Source organism: Bos indicus, chromosome 27 (genome assembly GCF_029378745.1).
Source record: "Bos indicus isolate NIAB-ARS_2022 breed Sahiwal x Tharparkar chromosome 27, NIAB-ARS_B.indTharparkar_mat_pri_1.0, whole genome shotgun sequence".
Classification (NCBI taxonomy): Eukaryota; Metazoa; Chordata; class Mammalia; order Artiodactyla; family Bovidae; genus Bos; species Bos indicus.
Genome location: NC_091786.1, coordinates 14,958,637 through 14,982,500, shown reverse-complemented (window position 1 = coordinate 14,982,500; position 23,864 = coordinate 14,958,637). Strand labels below are relative to the sequence as shown.

Sequence of the window (23,864 nt, the reverse complement as noted above, 5' to 3'; positions counted from 1 at the left end):
CTGGAAAGTAATTTATCTGTGCAACTTCACACAGCTTTTTCTCAATTTTTTTAAGAAGAAAGAATATTGCATTTGTTTATGTAACAGATTTAGATCATTCCTTGTGTGTTTTGTTTTTGACGTTTTAGAAAACACGTTTCACACATGGTTAAATTGCCTTGAAAACACTTGGCTGGGTCATGGCTGGGTCAAAGGATATCTTTTAAAATGTCTGATACCATGGTCAAGCTAACTGTCTGGAAAATTTGTATCTGTTTGTACTCCAACCTATAGCACATGAGAGATGTAAAGCACAATTCTCGGTATTTTACAGGGTTCCTTCACTAATTCTTGCAAAGGCCTGTGGGAACAGATAGGGTTGCTAACCTGCCCAAGGTCACACAGCTAATAAGCAATAGAGATGGGCTTTCAGACGAGGCTTGAGTTCACCTCGTGGGCTTTTCTGCTGTTACTCGTGTGGCAGCTCTTGTGAGAAAATTAGCCAAGGGATGCTCTGATGATACACTCCTTCCTTCTACGAGTCCCTGGATGTGATGTGAGCTCTTCTTTTTTGCCCTAAGTTTTTTAAAAATTTAAATTTATTTTTAATTGGAGGATAATTGCTTTACAATATTGTGTTGGTTTCTGCCATATAGCAACATGAATCAGCCATAGGTACATGGATGTCCCCTTCCTCTTGAACCTCCAGGGAGCTCTTTTTTAAACATCATTCTTGCTGCATTAGATAAGAGAGTTGCAAAACGGTTTTCCTGAGGGGAAACCTTTGGTCTTTACATTCTTTCCCAAAGGGTACCCTTCGGAAAATGTTCTCCGAGAAAGGTCTTTGGGGATCCATCCCCTTTCCTCAGCTGTTCCTTGCTCCGTGTTCGGCTGGCTGTAGGCAAAGACAGGCAAGAGACAGTGTTAGAATCTTACCCCCCTATACACCCTTCTTCCTGCTGTCTCGTTCCTCATGGAGGTGTTGGGAGGACCCACGCCCTGCCCATCAGGGTTGCCTGTTTGCGGTGGCCTCTGGGGGTTGCTAGCATCTCCTAGGGGACATTGTCAAACAGAGGTATGAAGGTTTTGCAGTTTTGTTTGGGGACTTCAGCTTTTAAACCCTTGGCTACCAGACCTGGTGAGACCAGTCATACACACACCAGTGCAGCCCTGGGGTCATATAAGGTCAAAAGATTTGTTCCTCTTTTAGGAAAAGCCCCAGACAGCTCACTGTCTTCCTGTTCCATCCTTGTTTGTGGGCGATTTGTATTCTTAGTTGCTCCTCCCTCAGAACAGGAGACCCAACAAAACAAAGTAAGGAAATGCTACCACTATTCGGCTCTGTTTTCTTTCTGGGTCTGTAGGCCTGCGGGACTTAAATGCTTGTGTTCCTGAAATGTTCCTGACACAAAGAGGCAACTGTCAGAACTAGCATGGTGTCCATGAAAAGCTCGGGAAACACCTGTTTTTCTAGCATATATGTTTGAGGGCACGTGTAGACGAATCCTGTTCATGCAAGTCTGAAGCCTGTCTCGGATGCTGGAATCTCATGGTAGTGGAGCTCAGGGATGGAGGATCGGCTTTGCCAGGGACTAAGCCAGACTTCATTTTTTGGGGGCTCCAAAATCACTGCAAATGGTGATTGCAGCCATGAAATTAAAAGACGCTTACTCCTTTGAAGGAAAGTTATGACCAACCTAGAAAGCATATTCAGAAGCAGAGATATTACTTTGCCAGCAAAGGTCCGTCTAGTCAAAGCTATGGTTTTTCCAGTAGTCATGTATGGATGTGAGAGTTGGACTGTGAAGAAAGCTGAGTGCTGAAGAATTGATGCTTTTGAACTGTGGTGTTGGAGAAGACTCTTGAGAGTCCCTTGGACTGCAAGGAGATCCAACCAGTCCATTCTAAAGGAGATTAGCCCTGGGTGTTCTTTGGAAGGAATGATGTTAAAGCTGAAACTCCAGTACTTTGGCCACCTCATGCAAAGAGTTGTCTCATTGGAAAAGACTCTGATGCTGGGAGGGATTGGGGGCAGGAGGAGAAGGGGATGACAGAGGATGAGATGGCTGGATGGCATCACTGACTCGATGGATGTTGAGTTTGAGTGAACTCTGGGAGTTGGTGATGGACAGGAAGGCCTGGCATGCTGCGATTCATGGGGTCTCAAAGAGTCGGACACGACTGAGTGACTGAACTGAAAAGATTAATATTATCATATTATTTTATGTGAGACTCTGACATGATTTTCCTCAAAGCAGCATAAATAATTATTAAATATATACTTTTTCTCAATCAGCTATATGTTAGGAACTGGCACTAAAGGAAATTAGAACTATATGCATATATTCATATTTGTTGAGACCATTTACAGCCTCTCTTCTCATAGCTGCAGCAGACTCTCTCTTCAGACACAACTGAGCGACTGAACTGAATTGAACTGAAGCCACAGCTTCCTTCTCTGAAAATGGGAACAGTGATAATAGTGTTACCTACCTCACAGGGTTATTGTGAGGGTTGAGGGAGGTAATGTATGAAGAGCATAGAGTTTAATACTAGGTGCGCATCATAGCTACTGCCCCCATCATTCTACCACCATCTTTACCTGCTGAGGAATCAGGAGAGCATTTTTTTGGGAGGCAAGTTTGCGTTTTTTTTTGTTTTAAAAGATATATGTATATTTTGGCGGGGGGGATGTGGAGCATTTTTAAAGTCTTTATTGAATTTGTTACAACGTTGCTTCTGTTTTTTGTTTTGGTTTTTTTGGCCATGAGGCATGTGGATCTTAGCCCCACCCTCTCCATCAGGGATTGAACTCATGCCCCTGCTTTGGAAGGGGATGTCCCAAGCATTGGACCAGCAGAGGAGTCGCAAGTTAGATTTTTCAATGCGTGTATTTGCAGTCCATGGGGCTGCAAAGAGTCGGACACAACTGAGCTGACTGATTTCTAAACAGTTCAATTCAGTGTATATAAATGTAATTGGTGGCATGCGTGCAGTGGCCTTTTTGGTAGGAATGTCTCCGGGGCTCCTTGACCTCGGCCATCATCAGACTTGCTGTGTTTTCTTTCTTCACACTGCCTGGAGGAAGTGTGTGTGCAAGGATGTCCGAACTGAATCTCTACCCAAGTCCCATAGAACCGAAACAGTTCAAAGGTACATTAGACGTCTCACATGGCAAGGATACACCTGCCCTTTCATTCAAAATTATTTTAAGTGTAAGGGGGTAAAGTTTCCGGACAGTTCCTTGAGTGAATTTGCATTTGTGCCACGTTGAGTCTTTCTCTTTCACGCAGTGGTTTCTGCAGAGCAGTAGGGCTTACATTAAGTAGAGAATGACTCACGCGCTTCCTCAATGGATAATGCAGTTCTTATGCTGCATGTACTATGATAAACAGCAACAAATAAACGTTATTTAACTTGATACTCCTGGAAGTATTCTGTCATAACTTAAATTTTTGAAATCGGATACTTAAAATGTTGTAGGAGAAGGAATGATGGCATTACAAATGTCACTGTAAGGCAACCTTAGGGAAGAAATTTTTAAGAAATTTTGAGTCTTATTTAAAGCTTTTCATGGGCTTCCCTGGTGGCTCAGATGGTAAAGAATCTGCCTGCGATGCAGGAGGGTTTGATCCCTGGATTAGGAAGATTCCCCTGGAGCAGGGAATGGTTAACCACTCCAGTACTCTTGCCTGGGAAATCCCGTGGACAGAGGGGCCTGGTGGGTTATCGTCCACGGAGTCGCAAAGAGTCAACATGACTGAGCGACTGACACTTTCACCTTATACTGTAAATAAATATTTTATGTATGACATTGGTAAAGTAAAATGTATACCTATTGCTTGGTGGAACTAATGTAAAGGCAATAATAATTTTTAAATGGCTACCTCAGATGTCAAATCTTAAAATATTCAGCAAAAGCATTCCCTCACTTTTTAATATGCAAAAACAATCTGTATTGAAGTTTTCCATTTCAGGACTGAAATTGTGCTGTTACTCACTCAAGCATGGTGCATGCCTGATTAGTTTATAATGTAAATACAGTTTAAGGAAGAAGATGCTGATTGTCTTGTATAACATGGGAACAATAATATATTGCAAGGATTGAAATAACTTGAAATTAATTACAGACCCCAAATCCCTTCTTTGCTCTGAAAACTGAAAGTTTTTTTATCATGACTCATTTGTCTGTATAGTCTGCCCCAAATTGGCATGAAGCTATTTATAGCTTTTACTAATCCCAATCAGTGTGAACGTTCCTGTTTTACTGCAGAAATATTGCTGTATTAGATTAAGTGGTTCTGCTCTAGAGATTGCTGGGGGTGTTATGTTCTATATGTTATATGCACCATATCATCTCTCTACAATCCCTAAGCTGCTGAATTCTAAAACATATACGGTCCAAGGATTTTGAATAAAAGAGCAGTTATCTCCTATGACCTGAAGACCCCCTCATCCTGCTTCCTCCCCCCCGCCCCCCGCCCCGCCCAGGGATAGTCTCTCTTTACATCTGTTTAGAGGCAAGGTATAATTATTAGTAAGGCCCCATTCATACTCAGAAGTGTTCCGTTTTGGACCACAAATAATATGGTCATCATACTGACCATCTGTGCATACTGGGTAATGGAAAAGGCAGTGGTGATGGGCCTCAGTAAGTTTCTTGTGAATTTCCATATATACCACTTTGAAATAAATATGATTCCAGATTATATCTTGAAACCCTAAAATAATGGAAAGCAGTGCTTGTAAGAAATAATTTTTAAAATGTAAAAATATATATCCCAGGGCTTTCTCAGACAAATTAATCGTTGCATTTATATATACCTTCCTTTTTTTTTTTTTTTTTTTTTAAAGGGCAGATCACTATTTTCTTCACTGTAATTGTTTGTGTACCAGCCTTCTTTTACTAGGCTGTCTCCCCTCTCTGTTCCCCCTCTCACTGTCTTTCCTGCCTGACATCCACAGTCAGGTCCTAGTTTATTAACTCAGCATCAATCTTTGCCATTTGCTCTTGAACCTCATGGAGATTCTTGACTAGGGAGGCGGATAGGTTTGGAGTCTGGCCTGGCCTGGGGAGACTAGGAAGTCTTGCCCAGGACGTGCTTGTGAAGCTAAGACGTGAGCCATGTGAGTCAGCGGGTTGCCTTTGAGGATGGCAAGTACAGAGGTCGTGGGTTGCCCTGCTGACCCGAGGGTCAGGGAGTAGGCCAGCATCGGGAGGGGAAGCCGGAGCCAGAGCCGGTGACAACAGTGAGCTTTAAAGGAGATCATGTTTATGCTTTTACAAGAGTCTTCTGGTTGCTGGGCAGATAACAGACTGGGGTTGAGAGGTGCGGGGCAGCCATCAGAATGGACTTGATTGGCGTGGGCTCCGATGAAGGCAGGAATTATTCTTGACTCCCTGGTTTCACTTTCTGTTCTCACAGTGTTGTAGTTATTCTCCTGGGGAAACCGTAACTATGTGCTGTGCTTGTTACTTGCAGGCCAGAGCAGTTACTGAAACGATCAGCTAAGTGAGAGCAAATAGAGCTGAAGGCTTTTCAGGCTTCTGTTTTCTCCACGTTGAGGAACAGTTGTAAATATAAGACACAAAAAGCAAAAAAAAAAAAAAAACAACCCTTACTCATGGTGGGCTTTTCTTGAGCCAAGTGCAGGAAATTGGCTGTTGGGATCAGGAACTCTGGTCATGAAAGAAGACGAAACTATGCCGGCCAGGAATGCCCACTGTGGGTGCTCTGCTGACAACTGGGACTCGCCCGAAATGCCCCCCAGAGAATCTTGCGGTATGGGGTCCCCTGAAGACATCAAAACCCGCCATCTCTAGGGGGCTCAGGGACCTGGCCTTCTGACTTCTTTATTCTGCTGCTGACTTCACCTACAAGGTGAAGCAGTGTCACCTGGGAACCAGGCTCATGTTTTAAAATCTAAATCTAGCATCTATTTAGTCGCTCAGTCGTGTCTGACTCTTTACAACCCCATGGACTGTAGCCCCCCATACTCTTCTGCCCGTGGGATTCTCCAGGCAAGAATGCTGGAGTGGGTTGCCATTTCCTTCTGCAGGGAATCTTCCAGACCCAGGGATCAAACCCTAGTCTCTTTCACTGCAAGCAGATTCTTTACTGCCTGAGTCACCAGGGAAGCCCCAGATCTAAATAACTTCAATCAAGTATGAGTTCAATTAAATATGAATTCAGATGTTTGACTGGAGATAACTCTTGGATGCTGAAGTCTGAGAGGCTTCTCAAATATGCAGGCTGGCTTTTAGGGTCATCTGTTCATTTCCCACATACCCTTTACTTAAAATGTGTGTACCGTCTTCCCTGGAAAATGAAGCTTCAGGGTTCCCTGTTCAGATCGTTGTTGCTTGATTGTGCAGCCCCTCATGGGTGGACAGATAAGGTGATCGATGCTCATACTTTATACAGTCATGGTACCCATGGATTAAGAAAAAACTACCAGCCGTTTAGTTTAAGCACCTCAGGAGGAATTGGCTAGAGTTTGTTATATTTGCAGAAATGCTGTTGCTTCCCACTCTGGACAGTAAATCACTGGCATGTTTGGCTGTCTTCTTTTTTGCCAAGTCTTTTTCTTTGCAGCTAATTTCAGTTTTAAAAGTTGCAAAAATACTTACAAAGAATTTTCCTATTTTCCCAACCTCTGGAGAGAAACTTGCCAACCTGAAGTTCCAGCACTCCTGAATCCTTGAATGTATCTATCCCGCAAACAAGGATGACCTCTCCACGTGACCATCAGATTCAGGAAATGGGCACGAGAACTTTCTAACCCACAGATCCCGTTCAGATTTGCTAGTTGTCTCAATAATGTCCCTCATAGCAAAAAAAGAAAAATCCTGTCCAGGTTCAGGGGTCATGCTTTTGCCGTCTTTCCTAAGTGTCCGTGAACTTGAGATTTTTGATGACTACAAGCCAGTTATCTTACCCAGCATCTGTCAGTGTGAGTTTGTTGGCGGTTTCCTCACGATTAAATTCAGAAGATGCATTTTCTGCAAGAATATCTCGGACGTGATGCTCTGTTCTTTTTGCCTCTTCTCCGGTGGTATATGTCTTTGACTTGTTCCTTTATTAGTGATATGCATTCGATCATTTGAGTAAGGAGATTATCTGTCAGCCTTCTGCACTGTAAAGTTACTTTTTCCCCTTTGTAATACAGAATATTTTGTGGGAGGTACTTTGAGACTGTATAAGTGTCCTTTTCTCATCAACCTTTCACCCACTGGTTTGAACTTGTGTCATGACTGAGTAATTACTACTTGGATTGCTGCCAAACGGCAATCTAGTTCCATCATCTTTCCACAATCGTTAGTTGGCACTGTACTTTGCAGAAAAGCTTTCTCTTCTTCCTATTAAGTTTTTTGTAGGTCCCTATTTCATTCAATGGGGTATAACACAATTTTATTATTTCAGTGCTCCAGTTGTCTCAGATTTGGCCAGTGGGAGCCCTTTCAAGTTGGCTACTATATTTTTTCGATGTGCTCCCAGTGTTCTTTGATCATTTCCTTTCTTTCCAAGAAAGAAAGGAATTTTCTGTTTCCTTCCAAGATGGTTCAAGCTCATTTTCAGCTTTCCCTGATTTAGCCCTGGAATCAGCCATTTTCCCAAGAAGCCTCAATGCCCTGCCCAGTTGTGGTGGGGCCATCTCTGGTCTCCACCTTGCCCAGGGATTGCCATGCTGTCCCAGGGTCCAAGTGGCAGTCAGACCTCCTCTGGTAATGCCCTGCATCTTGGCCACCATCCTTGGTAAGTAAGGACAGCGCTAGGCCCGGCAGAGATCATAGTCACTTGTTCAGACATTCCCAGTCAAATGTATTAGCTGAGTCAGACAAGATTGCTTATCTTTAGTGTCCAGATATTTATCAGAAGCTGTCATATCAACAAAAACAAAATGAGCCTTGTGGTAATAGTCGAATCTGCATTGGTCAGGGGAAGCTTTTTTGGAAGGGTAGATTTAAAACCCGCCCCTGAATTCCCAGAGAGAAGTGAGCTGGTATGTAGAGTGTGGAGGACCCACAGGGCGCTGAGAGACTGAAGCTGTTTGGAGTTTGTGGGCTGGGGTGTTGGCACGCTTTAGAGGTCCTGAACCTAGAAGTGAAGGGGAAGCAGAAGGCCTCATGGGCAAGTGATTGCTCTTCACGCACGCTGACGGCTGTGGAAATTGACAAATACCCACAATGCCTAGCACTTCCGTGGTTTTCGGTACCTTACAAAAGTGTTCCTGTGAAATCAACTCTGCGATGGTGGAGCAGTGGCTTCTATGGGGTTTGTCTGCGTTCCGGAAATAGTTCCCTGGGTTAATCAGTAACCGGCAGGGCAGGGCAGGGCGCGCTTTCCTCGCTTCCTGCTTTCATCAGACCCCTCCAGGTCCCAGGTGGCCCGTGCTCAGGCCAGGGACCCTGCTTTACGGCAGAGGCAGAAACTAAAATGAAACCACTGGAAAATACACCCAGTGATTCAAGTTTGGAAAAAAAAAAAAAAAAGATTCTTTCCTGTTGCTTCTTAAAGAAGGGATGGAGGTGTAAAGGGGTGGAGAGTGGAAAAATATTTTTATTTTGGAGTATGGGAGTGGGGAAATGCTGTTTTCCTTACAAATTACAAAAATAAAGCCGGGCTGGACAGGATATGCAGCAGTCCCTGTTGCTGATTTCCACCAGCCAGGAAGGTACTAAAAGGGGCAGGAAGTGTGACTTGAAGGGGGTGGAGCTGGGTAATGAGGCTCCGATGCTTTCTACTCATCAGGTCAGGCAAGTGCAGCCTGACCAGAGCTCCAGGCCAGCAAGGGCTCCCTGGGCGGGCGCTGGGTCAAACTGGGAGGCACTGGGATCTCAATGCCTCTTTATGTGGTTCCCAGTTTGGCCTCATAGTCCACAGGCTAAGTGAGGGCCTAAGACGCCTTCTGTTTCTTTATTTATTTTTAATTTTTCAATTTACTTTTTCATTGGAGTGTAATTGCTTTACAATGTTGTGTTAGTTTCTGCTGTAAAAACAACATGAATCAGTTATATATGTACATATATCCTTTCTTCTTGAACCAGCCTCCCACTCACCCCCCGACGCCCCATCTCAGGCCTCTAGGTCATCACAGAGCATCGATCTGAGCTCCCTGTGCTATGTAAGCAGCTTCCTACTAGCTTGCTGGCTTTACACACGGTGGTTCATACATGTCAGTGCTATTCTTCTGTTTAAATCGGAGCTCTCCCACCTTCTGTGAGTGGGGACAAGTTGCTTGACCTTACGTGCCTCAGTTGCTTCATCTGTCAAATGGGCATTTTAGTAGCAACTGCTTTCTAAGGTTGCTGTGAATCAAGTGAAATAATGCCCCTGACCAGCTTAGAACCTGCCAAACACTTAATCCTCATTAGCTACTGTTGGGATTGCTGCCGTGTGGCGTGGGATACTCAGGGCAAGCCCTGTGTTCAAGGGCTCACAGGTCTAGGCCGAGGTAAGGATGACTCACAGAAGCTCACCGCTTACCAGCAGGGCTGCCTCCCCAAAGATGGTTCCGCTTGCAGAGGGTGAGTCAGGCCTTTTCAAACCAACCCGACTGAAAATTGAGAGTAACAGTGTCTCAGTGTCAGGTGGATAACCTGCCTTAGCAGGAAACCCACAGGGCTGTCTCTTGCAGACACTTTGTTTTTTTCCTGGCACCAGACCACTCACAGGGACTTGGAAAGACTAGAGCTGGCCTTGAAACTGTGTGTCGTCTTTGGGAACAAATGGTTCTCCCTTCACACCAGGCACATCCCAGGTGTTCAGTAACCACTTACAGCCAGTGGTTACCTTGTTAGACTGTTTGGATACTGTTTGCTTTTGTCCCTTAGTGACTCTTTGTGAGCCGGTGGAGTATAGCCAGTCAGGCTCTCCTGTCCATAGGATTTCCCAGGCAAGAATACTAGAGTGGGTTACCGTTTCCTACTCCAGGGGATCTTTCTGACCCAGGGATGTCTCCTGCATTGCAGGAGAATTCTTTACTTCTGAGCTACCAGGGAAGCCCCAGGACATTGGTACCACTTGTTTTACAGATGAAAAATGTGGGTCACCATCACACGGAAGTCACAGGACTGAGATCTGACCCTGACCTGTCCACTTAGAACATGTGCATTACCGCTGGAGGGGGCTGGTGTACATTTATTGGCTACCTTCGGGGTACAAGGTGCAATGCTAGATGTTTCAGATAGTTCTACATGTTAACATGTGTAGCAATGTTAGCAGAAGTTTGTCTCGGTGGAGTAAGGCAAAATGCAGCGATGACTGTAAGACAGCATAGGTACATGATAGAGGCAGCGCATATTATGGATTTAAGGGCAGTTTTGAATTCGCCAGTGTGGGCTTTGTGGAGATGGCATTTGAACAATCTGTAAAGGGCTGCCTGACTATTACCAGGCAAGACTTCTCCTGGGCTCTGGCGTCACATATCTAATTGCCTATCTGGCATCTCTTGGGATATCCCAAAGATACCTTAAATTCAATAGACATGAAACCAATCTCAGTATTTTTCCTCTCTCTCTCTCAAGTAGAAGTATAGCTGATTTACAATATTGTGTTACTTTCAGGTGTACTGTATAGCGATTCAGCTATACATATACACATAGTTATATATACATAGATATGTACATATTAAGTCTTTTCTATTATAGCTTATTACAAGATACTGAGTATAGTTCCCTGTGCTATATAGGAAATCCTCGTTGTTTATCTATTTTATATACAGGAATGTGTATCTGTTAAGCCCAAACTCCTAATCTATTTATCCCCACCCCCGCAACTGACTTTTCCCCTTTGGTAAGTTTGTTTTCCTCATCCGTATGTCTATTTCTGTTTTGTAAATAAGTTCATTTGTATCATTTCATTTTAGATCCCACACATTAGTGCTATCATATGATATTTGTCTCTCTCTGACTTACTTCGCCTAGAATGGTCATCTCTAGGCCCTGGGCAGCATCACGGATGAACCCAGAGATGATCACACTAAGTATTTCTCCTCTTAAACCTTCCACATTCTCTGTTGCAGAGTGACATTACCACCCACTTGGTCTGAAGAAGGACAAAAGGAGGTCACAGAGCAGTCTGAAGAGGGAAGGGAGTCAGACATTCAGAAAGAAGAGTGGTGCCCTCTGTTTTTCTCTCTGGGGTGGGGGGCAAAATCATTTGCTGGGATCAATGAGTGTGGAAGTGAGGGTAGAAAAATCTGAAAGTGCTCCCATGGAGAATGAGAAACGCTGATGGAGAAGGAACAACAAAAAAGACAGAGACTGTTTGAAAGCTCTGGTGAAGTGATAAACCATAAATCTATAATGGTATTATTATTATGATGACTGGGTACCATTCGGCCGGGGGCTTCTTAGAAGGCTCAGTGGTAAAGAATCTGCCTGCCAAGCAGGAGACGTGAGTTCGATCCCTGGGTCAGGAAGTTCCCCTGGAGGAAGAAATGGCAACCCACTCCAGTATTCTTGCCTGGAGAATCTCAGGGACAGAGGAGCCTGGCAGGCTGTAGTCCATGGAGTCTCAAAAGAGTCTGACACGACTTAGCGACTAAACAGCAACTATTCAGCCCAGTCCTGAATTTTTGCCAGGTGAGCAAACAAGAAGAGGGAGGCAGTGAGACCTGTCTGCAGTGAAGTGGTTGGGAGCTGCGTCTGGGAAAGAGTGGGCCCCGAGAGTGGACATTCTTGGGAGACAGAGCAGGGATGTGGAGCGTGGCGGGCGGAGGTGGACCCTCTCGTTGGGGAGCACACATCTGCACAGACGTGACCTGTGTGTGGCGTGGATGTTGAAGGCTTCCTCCCTGGGTGGAGACCTTCTGTTCTCTTTTGGCTACATTGAGAACTGTTTTGTAGAATGACCGTTGGCTCACCTGCAGTACTGAAAACCAGAGATATTTTGGTGTGTTTCGAGCACATGTGTGGAGGCTGTAAGTCAATTTCTCTGTCAGCTTATGGTTGTGATTCAGAGGTTAAATCGCCCTGTTTCAGGTGCCAACGTAGTTTGTGGTCAGAAACAGGGAGATTTTTTGTAAAGGAGGTCTGGTAATGTCTTCTAAAAGGGTATAGAAAACATCCCTAATAAGAAATTTGTAGGTGTGCAGTGGTGAATATGCAAAACGGTAGTTTGGATAATTCTCAGTATGGGAAACTGGCTCTGCGGTACTTAGAGGTATTTAGACTTTTAATTTCATATGCAGTTGTATTCCATTGATGAGGAAATCTATTCACCTTTGGCCTCCCAGTTTTCCCATGACTCAGTTGTTTAGTAACCATATGAAATCTGAAAGGCCGTTGGCTAATGATTCTAAGTATATGTATTACTACATACACTTACCTGCATAAAAAGTATCCTAGGATAATAAAAAATAACTGATTCTTGACTCACAGACTTAGAAAATGAACTTATTGTTGCCGTGGTGGGTGGGTAGGGGGGTGGGGGGAAGGGATAGTTAGGGAGTTTGGGATGGACAGGTATACACTGCTCTATTTAAAATAGATAACCAGCAAGGACCTACTGTATAATGCATGAAACTCTGCTCAGTGTTATGTGGCAGCCTGGATGGGAGGGGAATTTAGGGGAGCATGCTATGCTATGCTATGCTAAGTCACTTCAGTCGTGTCCGACTCTGTGTGACCCCATAGACGGCAGCCCACCATACATATATATGTGCATATGACTGAGTCCCTGACAGTCCCTGAAACTGTCTTAGTACTGTTAATCGGCTATACCTCAATACAAAATAAAAAATTTTTTAAAAATTTAAAAAATAAATAACTGATTCTTAAGTTCTGGAGATTCTTATTCAGTAGTTCTAGGATGCGGCCAGAGAATCTTTTTTTTTTTTTTGATTCTCTGGATAATTGCACATACAGGTTGGGGTGCTGCTATAGGTGAAGAGAAAGTATGGCAAAGTATAACTGTGTGTTATTAGCATTGGTATCTCATTCTACGTAAGGCCTTGAACCAGTGTGATGAGGATAAAGATGATGATGATAACAGTCATGGTGATGGTGATTTTTAATTTTCAATTCCAACTTCCTCTAAGTTCACATAATTTTGAACTGAAATTCTTATTTTTTTCCAAAAGGTACATAAAAGTCAATATGAGGAGCATAGGATGTCATGTAAGAGGAACTTACATTTTGGGAAGGACTACTGTATATCCAGGAGAAATCACCACTAAAAATTGCTATATTATATTCCTACGAGTGTATCCCCACTCGTGTGTTTTCCCTTTCCTCACAGCCACCATCCTCAACAGAGCAGTAGCTCTGGCCACTGGCTTCCTTGCCTTCGTGTGTGGAGTGGTGCTTGGTTCATGACGAAACATAGCCATTCAGGACTTTTCAGTAACCCTGCAAACAAGCCCAGTGTCTAGTGGGGCATTTGAGAGCCTCCAGCAAGACCTGGATTCAAATCTTGGTTCCCAGATTCAAATCTGGGGGCTTGGGTGACCTGGACACTTTTTTAATGTACCTTTGTAAGCTAGGCTTTCCCTCATCTCTAAAATGGGGATAGTAATACTTAACTGACAAGGGCGATTGTGAGGGTTTGCGATGAATATATTAATATGCGAACTATCCAGTCTGTGCTTCTTAACACTGGCTGACTCTTATGAAGCTGCCCCATGTTGATACGTGAATCAGTTGCTCTGTCCACATCAGCAAAGAGGCCTTTCTTAGTTCTGCTTTGGCCATAAACACCAGCGCTTACCTTGCCTGACTTGGCTTGCAGTCTTCTGTCTACGTAAGTGATCCCGCCCTACCCTGTAAACTCTTTCTCTACCATAAAGCTTTCGCTTAGGAACCCATCTAATAATGATTTATGAACGAGTTCACCTAGTTGGCATTTAATCACCCACTGCCTTCTGATCTCTATTGCAGTCTTTTGTTATGATAATTATAGTATTATTAGGTAGCTTTATGTAATTTATGTCTCATGCCCCCAGTTAATTTACTAATTCCTCGAGGGTAGTGATCATGTCTTACACATCTTTGAATTCTCCTCAGCACTTAGCACACAGTTCCTCGTAATAATGTGTGTTGAATAAATATTTGGTGGTACCCTGGATGAATGGATATCGCAGACAGTACATCCATAGGGGGAGAGGGTCCAGTGGTTAGAACTGTGAGAGAGGGTTAATGGGTGAAAACGGACTCGAGTTGGCTTTTGTCGGGAGGGTGACATTTATGTCCGGCTGGCACGTGGCTTTGTGAGGAGAAGCCGCAGCCTGCACAGGCATATTTAAAACAAATGATGCAGCTGCAGAAGCAATGGGGCAGGGCACCACTGTGATTGGCTTCTGTGACACAGCCTCCAAGTTAAGCCCTGTGCTTATCAGCAACTTCGCTCCCAGGCTTTTGCCTGCCCTCTTACCACGCTGTGACCCACCGTCTGTGATGCTGTAACTGGGAACTGATGTTTGGCGGGGCTGCTGGTGGAAGATCTTTAGGTTTGCCTCTAAGTGAACATGCCTTTATTTCCTCTTCATCCTGAAGGAAATTTTCACTGTATTTAACATTTAAAAAGAGCAATTATTTTCTTTGGGTGCTTTTTAAAATTTATTTTAACTTAATTGTTTTGGTCCCGACACACAGCATGCGGGGATCCTAATTCCCCAGCCAGGGACTGAACCCGCACCCCACGCAGTGGAAATGCAGAGTCCCAACCATTGGACCGCCAGGGAAGTCCTACTTCAGGAGCTTTAAAGGCATCTTTTCCATCATCTTCTGTGTTCCATGGTTTCTGCTGAGTAGTCACTATAAGGCTTCTGGGTTTTGTGTTTTTTGAAGATCATGAGCTTTTTTTTTCTTCTTTAAGAACCTGTTTTTCTTCCGCTGATTTTAAGATTTTTCTCTATGTTTTTGGTTTTCATCAAAGGTACTACATTATGCCTAGGTGTGGCTTTATTTATAGTAGTCAGTTTGGGATCTGTAGTGAGTATAAGAGAATCCCAGGGATGGCAGAGCCTGGTGGGCTGCTATCGTCGGGGTCACACACTGAAGTGACTTAGCAGCAGCAGCAGTGAGTATAAATTTGTGGTTAGATGGTAATTGATCACTGTCTCTTGAAATATTGCTTCTGCCTCATTCTTCTCTCTTATCTTTGTAGAACTTCCAACTACCAATATTTAGATCTTTTGGGCTTCCCTCGTAGCTCTGAAATCATCTACCTGCAATGCAGGGGACCCAGGTTTGGTTCCTGGGTTGGGAAGATCCTCTGGAGAAGGAAATGGCAACCCACTCCACTATTCTTGCCTGGAGAATCCCATGGACAGAATCCCACGGACAGAGGAGCCTGGTAGGCTACATATAGTCCATGGCGTCACAAAAGAGTCAGACACAACTTAGCTACTAAACCACCAGAACTTTTTAGGTCTAAAGTACAATCTATCAGTGCTATGGATTTTTGATCCTTTATTACGCATATCCCATTCTTTTGTCTCAGTGCTTTATTCGTGTCTGTTTTATCTTCTGGTTCACATTTTTCCCCCAGTGATGTCTAATGTGTTGGTAAACTCATCCACTGAATTCTTACTTTGAAATGATCAGTAGTTATCCTTTAGTGTAGAATTTCCAGTTTTACAGTGTTCAGTTCTCTGAAAAAATTTTCCGTCTTGTCTTTTATTTCCTGTGTTAAGCATACTTGTTTAAAGGCTGTCTGGAAACATTGGTGTCTGTGTATCCGTTAGTTCTGTCTAAAGTCTGCGTATGTGTCCCTATTAGTCCGTTTCTATTGTTTACTACTTTCCTTGGTTTTCTATTTTGTTGTCTTCCATCCTCGGATTCCTAGCTGTATTGATTGAATGCTGGCCATTGTATCTGAAAAGTCCCAGATAGAATATAAATCTTAGGATAATGTTATCTTTCCTCAAGATATGTTTTGAGGTGACTTCAGGTAGTTCCAGATCATTTCAATTTGATCAAGGCTTGAGATTAATCAAAAAGCCAGGCTTTAGTGTTTGAGGCTAGTCTATTTCCATTTCGTTTTACACCTTACACGACTTTCGTGTTTGGGAGTGGGGAGTTCCCAGGACTCCCTTTGCCTAGCTGGCTCCTGACTTCAGTTCTTATGCCTTTTCCTAGCTGGCTCCTGACTTCAGTTCTTATGCCCCTGGTCACTGGAAGTGTCCATAGCCCTGCTCATCTTCGAAGGCCTGCAGCTTCCTCTCTGGGTTCAGCAGTTGCTTCTAGGCTTGGAGAAGAGCAGCCCCAAATATCAGGCTTACCTTCCTGCATTCCTTCCTTCCCCCAGATCTTGCCTCCTAATTCTTTACCACCTCGTTAGTTCTCTGATGTTTCTAACTGTATTTTGAAAAACACGCTTTGTTCAGGTTTCCTAGTATTTCACTAGGGGAGTTAGGTCTGAATTACCTACCATGCCATTACCAGAAGCAACCCCCCTCTCTCAGCCCAGAGTTTTATTCTCTAAATCCAGCAAGGACATTAGAAGTCTCTGGTACTGAACATTAACATGATATAAGTGGTGTTTTAGGATGATTAACATGTCAGTGGTATGCAAATCAGAGAGGGGTTGGGAAAGTCTCTGTAAGTAGAACAGTTAAAAGACCATCTGAGTGTTTTCTGCAGCAAGAGGAAGGCAGATGTTAGGGTTTCTGAGCCCGGGCATTGCAGACAGACTTGAACGAGAGTCTGGGTTCCCGGGCAGTTCCCCAACCTATCCCCTCATCTGAAATATGGGTGATAAAGTCCCTACCTTCTGGGGTTGAAGAGAAGTGAGAAGCTCCCAGAAAACCCTGGTTTCCATGGCTAGCATTTAGTAAGTGCTTAGTAAGTGGCCTACTATTCTAAGAGCCAAACCGCAGTTATTTAGGTTAAAATTCAAGATCTCGGTTAATGGCACTAATCAGGACCAGAGTCAGCATTGTCAGCCTCATGGGGGGCGTGAGTTTGTTCCTTGAAACACAGTGGACAGCTCTTGTGCCTTCATGTAGCAGCCCTGGTGTCCGTAATATTCTAAATACTTGCCGTGCACTGAATTGATTTATAATCAATGCCATGGTTTCAAAGATGATCCCAACCCCAAATCTCAAAGATGTTAGGATAGCTGATTTTTCAAAGTCAAGCTTGAGGGTAGATGCGTCATATTTTAGGTTTGAAAGTGTGGTCACTCAGTCGTGTCCGTCTCTTTTGCCACCCCGTGGACTGTAGCCCGTCAGGCTCCTCTGTCCATGGAATTCTCCAGGTGAGAATACTGGAGTGGGTAGCCATTCCCTTCACCAGGGGATCTTCCCGACCCAGGGATCAAACCTAGGTTTCCTGTATTGCAGGCAGATTCTTTACCATCTAAGCCGTCAGGGAAGCCCATGTTTAGGTTTATAGAAGCATAAAATTTAAGTTTTTCACATTTAACGCACCGTGTACAGGAAATGAAGCTTACAAAAAAAGTTAAATCAGATTATGAGCCTTTATGTTACAAAAGGATTCCTAGAGTCACAGATAACCTTGGAAATTATCTTTGTGAAACTTCTCCTTTTTCTAGATGATTAAAGTGTCCACCGGAGAGATTGAGTGACTGACCCAGGGACGCACAGTAGTTAACAAAGTCAGAGCTGGAACACAAAGTCCAGGTTCCTGATGTATTTCGGTCCTCTTGGCAAAAATAGCACCTCTTTGTCTTCCCTGTCGAGTTCCCTGACTTTTTCAACTCTGTTCAGGTTTCCTGTGGCTTGAGTGTTTCTGCCCAAGGGAAACGTGCATCAGAGAAGGAAGACCCAGCTAGCTCCTTGAATTTCACCAATGGAAGCTGGAAAGCACGTGCCTCGTAGGCCTGTGCTAGATCAACGTTGAGTTCCACCTTCCCTTCCTTTCACAGATGCAAACCCAGCCTCTGATAGTCATGAGAAATCTATGTCAAATGGCGACCTTTTTATTCTCGATCATGTGGCAAGACCACTGGTAATTCATTACCTGTTTAGTGTGTGGGAGGGGGAGCCAGGCTCTAAAATCGAATAAGAAAGAGGAAGTGCTTCCGTGTAAAAGGGTTAGCTTTCATTGTGTATCATCGGGGATGTCCTAGCTGTTAAAACACACACACACACACACAACACCATGGAACCTGAAGTAAGTGAAGCACTTGATAATAGAGTTTTCCCTACTCTGATCAGATCCTTGCTGTATTTGCTTTTCCTAAAAATCTGCTTATAATTTATGACAGTCCTGACTAAAGATTTAGAACAGTTTCTATATGTGGGATTTCCATAGAGTTTGGCTAGGTGAGCGGTAAACGTTGAGGTTTGGCTGAGCAGCATCCTTGTTAGAAAGACGTATGTAAATGGACTGGGTCAAAAGATAGATGACGCCGCAGAACACGACGCACAGAGACTAGTGGAGGGGGGCTGTCTGCCGGGACGACCAGACTTTGTAGCAAGAAGAACCAGACTCTTCGCAGAAGAACCAAGTGAGTCTGGAGCCTTGCTCTTCAGAGTGTGATCCAGTGACCTGTGAGCTTGTTAGAAATTGAGAATCCCAGGGCTCACCTAGACCTCCTGAATCGAGATTTGTGTGTATGTTAACGTTGGTGGAGCCCTGGTCTAGGTTTTATAATCAGCTCTTATCTTTACTGTTCACAACACTGATAATATCATTGGTTGGTATAAATCTCTAGTTTTCTCTTCACTCTTGGGATGATGATCAAAATCCTAAGCATGGTTTTGCAGGCCTGTGGGGTCAGCCTGCCTCTGACATCACCCTGTTGCTGACTGCCTTCTGCAGCTGGTCCTCCTGCCCTCGGGGTCTTTGCACTGTCTGCTGTCCCATCTTCTTTAACTGTAGACAGAGCAGGAGACCTGTCACCTGACTCAGAGCATCTTCTGCATTAAGTTTCCTAGGGTGGCCATAACAAAATACCACAAACTGTGTGACTTCAACAGGAATCTATTCTCTTACAGTTCTGAAAGCTGGAAGCCCCAGGTTAAAGTGTTTGTAGGGCTGTTCTCCCTCTTAAACCTCCAGGGTAGGGTCGTTCCTGGCCTCGTCCAGTTTCTGGTGGTTGCACGCAGTACTTGGCTTGTGGCTGCATCATTCCAGTCTCTGCCTCTGTCCTCACATGGCTATCTTCCCCCTGTGACTGTGTCTGCACGTGGGCTTCTCTGTGTGTGTGTGTATGTATGCTCAGTGACTCAGTTGTGTCTGACTCTATGCCAGTCCCTATAGGCTTTGTGGCTTCCCTGGTGGCTCAGAGGGTAAAGCGTCTGCCTGCAATGCAGGAGACCTGAGTTCAATCCCTGAGTCAGGAAGATCTCCTGGAGAAGGAAATGGCAACCCACTCCAGTACTCTTGCCTGGAAAATCCCATGGACAGAGAAGCCCGGTAGACTACAGTCCATGGGATCACAAAGAGTCGGACACGACTGAGCTACTTCACTTCACTTCATAGGCTGTGTAGCCCACCAGGCTCCTCTGTCCATGGTATTCTCCAGGCAAGAATACTAGAGTGGGCTGCCATTTCCTCCTCCAGGGGATCTTCCTGACCCAGGGATCAAACCCACATCTTCTGTGCCTCCTGCATTGCGGCAGATTGTTCCACAGAGCCACCTGGGAAGCTGCCTCTATCTGTCTGTGTCTGCATTTCCCTCTTCTCCAAAGGCATTAGGTTCCTGTGAGCCTCTGATCACATTTTCATCAACTCATTGATATGTAATCTTGTTTTACATGCTTCTGTTTTAAAGACTCCATATTTATTACATCTTGTAGACAACAAGCAGTAACTCGTGCCTGAAGGAAGTTTATCTCACACACATATTTTCTCTAAAAGTCACGTCACAGCCTTCTTGCACTTAGAGATGGTTGACAGCGTTTCAGACAGCCCACTCTGGGGGCCATTTTAAATGGCAAAATCACTGACAAAAAGGCAGGAAAATGTGAAAAATGTTGCACTGGATAGACTGTGAAAAGGACATGTATTTATAGTGTGAGAGCTGAAATAAGAAGGCAGGATGTCACCGGTTTGACCTTAGTTGGGAGCGTGTGGACCGGCTGACTCAGGATTTCCACATCTCTGGGCATGTCTGTGAAGGGCCAGGGAACACCCCAAGGATCAATTTGGGTGATAGAAATACTTAGTGAGTAGGTACGTTTGCAAATATGAAATCCTCGAATAATGAAGATTGATTGTATTTCCCCACACAGGCTTTAAAGATACAAAGTTTTTTGCCTTATTTCAGGTGACCATTTTTTCCTAAATGGGTTGTTTGTAAAAAAAAAAAAAAAAAATAGGGGAGGAACATGTTATAAATTACAGATGGAAAGCAGGGGCATATTTCCGTGTTGCTGAGCTAAGGTAGGGCTGCAGAGGTTCCTGGGCCACAGCGGTTCTGCTTTCATCTTATCCCTTCAGAAGAGCTGTCACGTTATATCCATGCCTCCTCGCCCCTCTCTACTGCCCAGACCTCTGTGTCTTGAGATCTTTTTAAGAAGGAGGATCTGCAGGGTCAGCTGGGCAGAGCCTTCGCTATGCTTGGTCACCCGGTGGATCTAATGTGGACAGCTTTACCCCATGCTTCCAGAACTCTCTCCTTATCATTCTGTACACAGGAGGCACCCTGGGCTGTGGGAATTGTCTTGTCCCCTGTCTCCTGCTAGACCAGGAATCCCTAGGTGGCAGGGACCATCTCCTTCCTTCCTGTTCCTGGAGCATCACTCTTGATACATGGCCTGTGAATGGAGGAGTGAGTGATCGGAACAGCTTGAGACCCATTCAGAGCAGCCATGTGAGGCTCCCTGTGGCTCTTCCACGTCCTTTTGGGGTGTCCCTGTGGTTCCTCTTATTCCTGAAGCCACCAGATGAGTGGACAGGGCCAGCCTGCCGTGGTGACCCCATCTTGGCTGACCTTCAGAACTGGTCCTTGTATTGCACCTCTCTTGGAGGGCACGGCTGCATTTAGGTTTTGTAGGATTATCCAAAGACCTATGAGAGCTGGAGTTCCTGCTCTCAGTGAAGTTACTCTTTGGAAAGAGGAGAGGGTGGGCACAGCTGAGAAGTTTCCGTTTAAAAAGGTAAGAGTTAGTAAGAATAAACACAACCTTAGAATAGCTGCCCTATAGCAATGTTTGATTTTCCAATGAGCAGTACAAGATCGTGGGCATTGTGGGACATGGAGGAGGAGGGATTCTTGCAGCTGGCATGTCTGGGAGGCCTTGTGGGGAGGAGGGCGGAGATTGGATCTTGGAGAATGGCTCAGGATTGGCAAGGCTGGGAAAGAGGAGCAAGGAGGAGGCGGTGTCTGTGACAGGGAGTGGGTCAGAAGTAGGGAAAAGGTCCGAGGGAAAGGCAAGGGCTAGCCTTAATTCTAGAGTCAAAATAGGCTTTACGGGCAGAGAGTGCAGCTCCAGGTGGCTCATAGTGATGCTTGCCCTCTGGTGTAAGCTGTGGGCTGGGCACAGAGGAGACAGGAAGTCCTTTGCGAGCTGGAAGAGAGCGTTACTGAGACTGTGATCATCCTAGCCCAAAGTCATCGGAGCAGAATATCCAGAGCTCATTTCTGGAGGAGAAAATGAGCCAAGGATAGATGAGGCAGCCAAGGGTTGAAAAGAGCGTCGTGTCCTACCGTCCATGATGTCCTGTGGAATTGGAGACTTGGTCGCCGTTGTCTCTGCTCTTGGATCGAATGCAGACTTGTGTGTAAATAGGCTGAAGATGAATGAGTGATCCCACTCTGGGTATATTTAGGTGGGCAAGGGATAGACTGTGTAGAAATGCATCTGGAAGGAGGGGGGAGGGGTGTTTTGTGGGCTGGTGGAGGAAAGGTGACCCCAGGTCAGAGGGGGCCGGTGGCAGTGAAGAAGGATCCTTGAGGGAGCACTCTGAATAAGAGATGCTTTCACATAAAAGTGATGCTGAAGCCAGGAGACAGACTACATTAGGAGGGGATGGCTAATTGGTGAAAGACCTTGAAACCAAATGAACCTGATACCTTAAGAGCTTGCCCAAACATGCCTGTGTTGGGATTTCGAAGCTTGTCAATAACTCAGATATCCCAAAGGAATGGCTGTGTCCACCCTTGGCTCTTAAATAAAAGATGATGCCAAAGGGTACTTGTAAAACACTGGTCCTCTGGGTACCTGATACACTGAAGGTATCTGCCGTAAACACAGCCGGGTTGGGAGGGGGTAAAACCCAGCCTTAGGGTTTCCCAGGTGGTACAGTGGTAGAGAATCTGCCTGCCGATGCCAGAAACACAGGAAATGCAGGTTTGATCCCTGGTTAGGAAGATCCCCTGGAGAAGGGAATGGCAACCCACTGCAGTATTCTTACCTGGATAATCCCATGGACAGATGATCCTGGCAGGCTACTTCCATAGGGTCACAAAAAGTTGGCTGCAACTGAGCACGCATGCGCAAAACCCAGCGTTAGGTATCCGAGCCCTCTGACTGGCTGCGTTTCTTCATCATGGGACCCTCTTAGCTGAGAGCCGGCGTGGCCCTCACACACCATCGCCCCACGGAGACAGCCCCTCGGGAATGAGTGGGGCAGGATGCTCCAGGGCAAAGCCCCTAATATGCTCTCATAGCCCCCCAGCCCCCGGGTACACATAAGCTATGCGATTTTGAGAAAGAGGAGTATACAGTTGGTCAGGCATGGTGTCAGACTTCACCTGCGGACATGACAGTGAGCAGCAGAAATGCCTGATGTTGTGTTTGCTCTTCTAGAAAGACACCATGCCGGTGGAAAGGATGCGTATGCGCCCGTGGCTGGAAGAACAGATCAACTCAAATATGATACCAGGGCTGAAGTGGCTTAGCAAGGTAAGTGTGTGCATGTGTGTGTGTGTGTATGTATGTATGTGAGTGTGTGTATGTGTCTGTGACAGAGAGATCCCTACTAAAAGCAGCTGCGTGTGGACTGCCCCAAGTAAAATTGTTCTTTGTGTTCAAAATAGTATGCTTATTTATTACAAAAACCAACCAAGCAAAAGTGATTATGAAAATATCAAAGAATCATAAAAAAGATTTATCATCACTTCAGACTGTAGCCTCGACCCTGAGTTAAGGCTCTGGTCTCATGGATGACTGTTGTGGGAAGCATCTGGCTGTATTTCTATTCAGTGCTTCTTACCCTTCTCCATCTCTGAATATTCTTTCTTGCTTCTCCTTGTTTTCTAGGGTTGGAGGACATGGAAACTCTAGGGCTTTCTATTGGGAAAGGAGCATATTGATTTTCTTTTCAGTATTCTCTACGTAAAGACAACTTTTGTTTTTGTCTTAAAAAACTTATTTTACTTTTATTATGAAACCCTGTTTGTGTGCCTACCTGTCCGAAAAAAGCAGTATTCTGTCATTTACAACCCCCTCCTACATATGTACATAAATACTTTTTTACTTTTATCAACCTCAAAACCCTCAGTTTAGTCGATCCTTACTCTTAGGGGATGAATCAGGAAGCCATTGGATGTAAACATAAAGAACGCCTGGAAACATTCAGTTATAATCTAGAAAAGCAATGACTACAGCATACTTTCTTTAAGACAGCCCAAGAGAAATTTCTCTCCCACTACTAGGAGTATTACGGTTCTTCTGAGAAGAAGAACTTGCTTCTGAGCAGGTGTCTTTTTCCTCCTCTACCTCCCCGTGTTTTTAATCTTAAGGACACGATGAATAATTTAGCAGGTCAGGCTTTACCTTTGCATCACGTGCCAAGAGCTGACAGCCAGATTGTGGCCGCTCCTAACAAGTGTACAAAATATTGTTCAGCCTAATTTTTGTATGAATATTGCTCCTTACTTCATTTTTATCTTCACAGATATCTCTCAATCTTATTTCTTTTTTTCTTCCTCCTCGTTTACCTATTTTTTCATTTATTTTAAATGTAGTGGTGTATTATATTTGAATGTATCTATTTAAATAAGTCCCTTCTGAAACAAGATGGC

General features: G+C 44.6%; 1 protein-coding gene across 2 annotated transcripts in view; it reads left to right on the top strand.

The window, feature by feature from the left end:
• IRF2 (interferon regulatory factor 2) overlaps positions 1 to 23,864 on the top strand; it is an 83,716-nt gene that overhangs the window by 19,519 nt on the left and 40,333 nt on the right. For both annotated transcript variants that reach the window (XM_070781707.1, XM_019953488.2), the window contains exon 2: positions 22,648 to 22,743. In XM_070781707.1, the coding sequence (XP_070637808.1) occupies positions 22,657 to 22,743 (87 nt within the window). In that variant the 5' untranslated portion in view covers positions 22,648 to 22,656. The remainder of the gene's footprint in view (positions 1 to 22,647; positions 22,744 to 23,864) is intronic.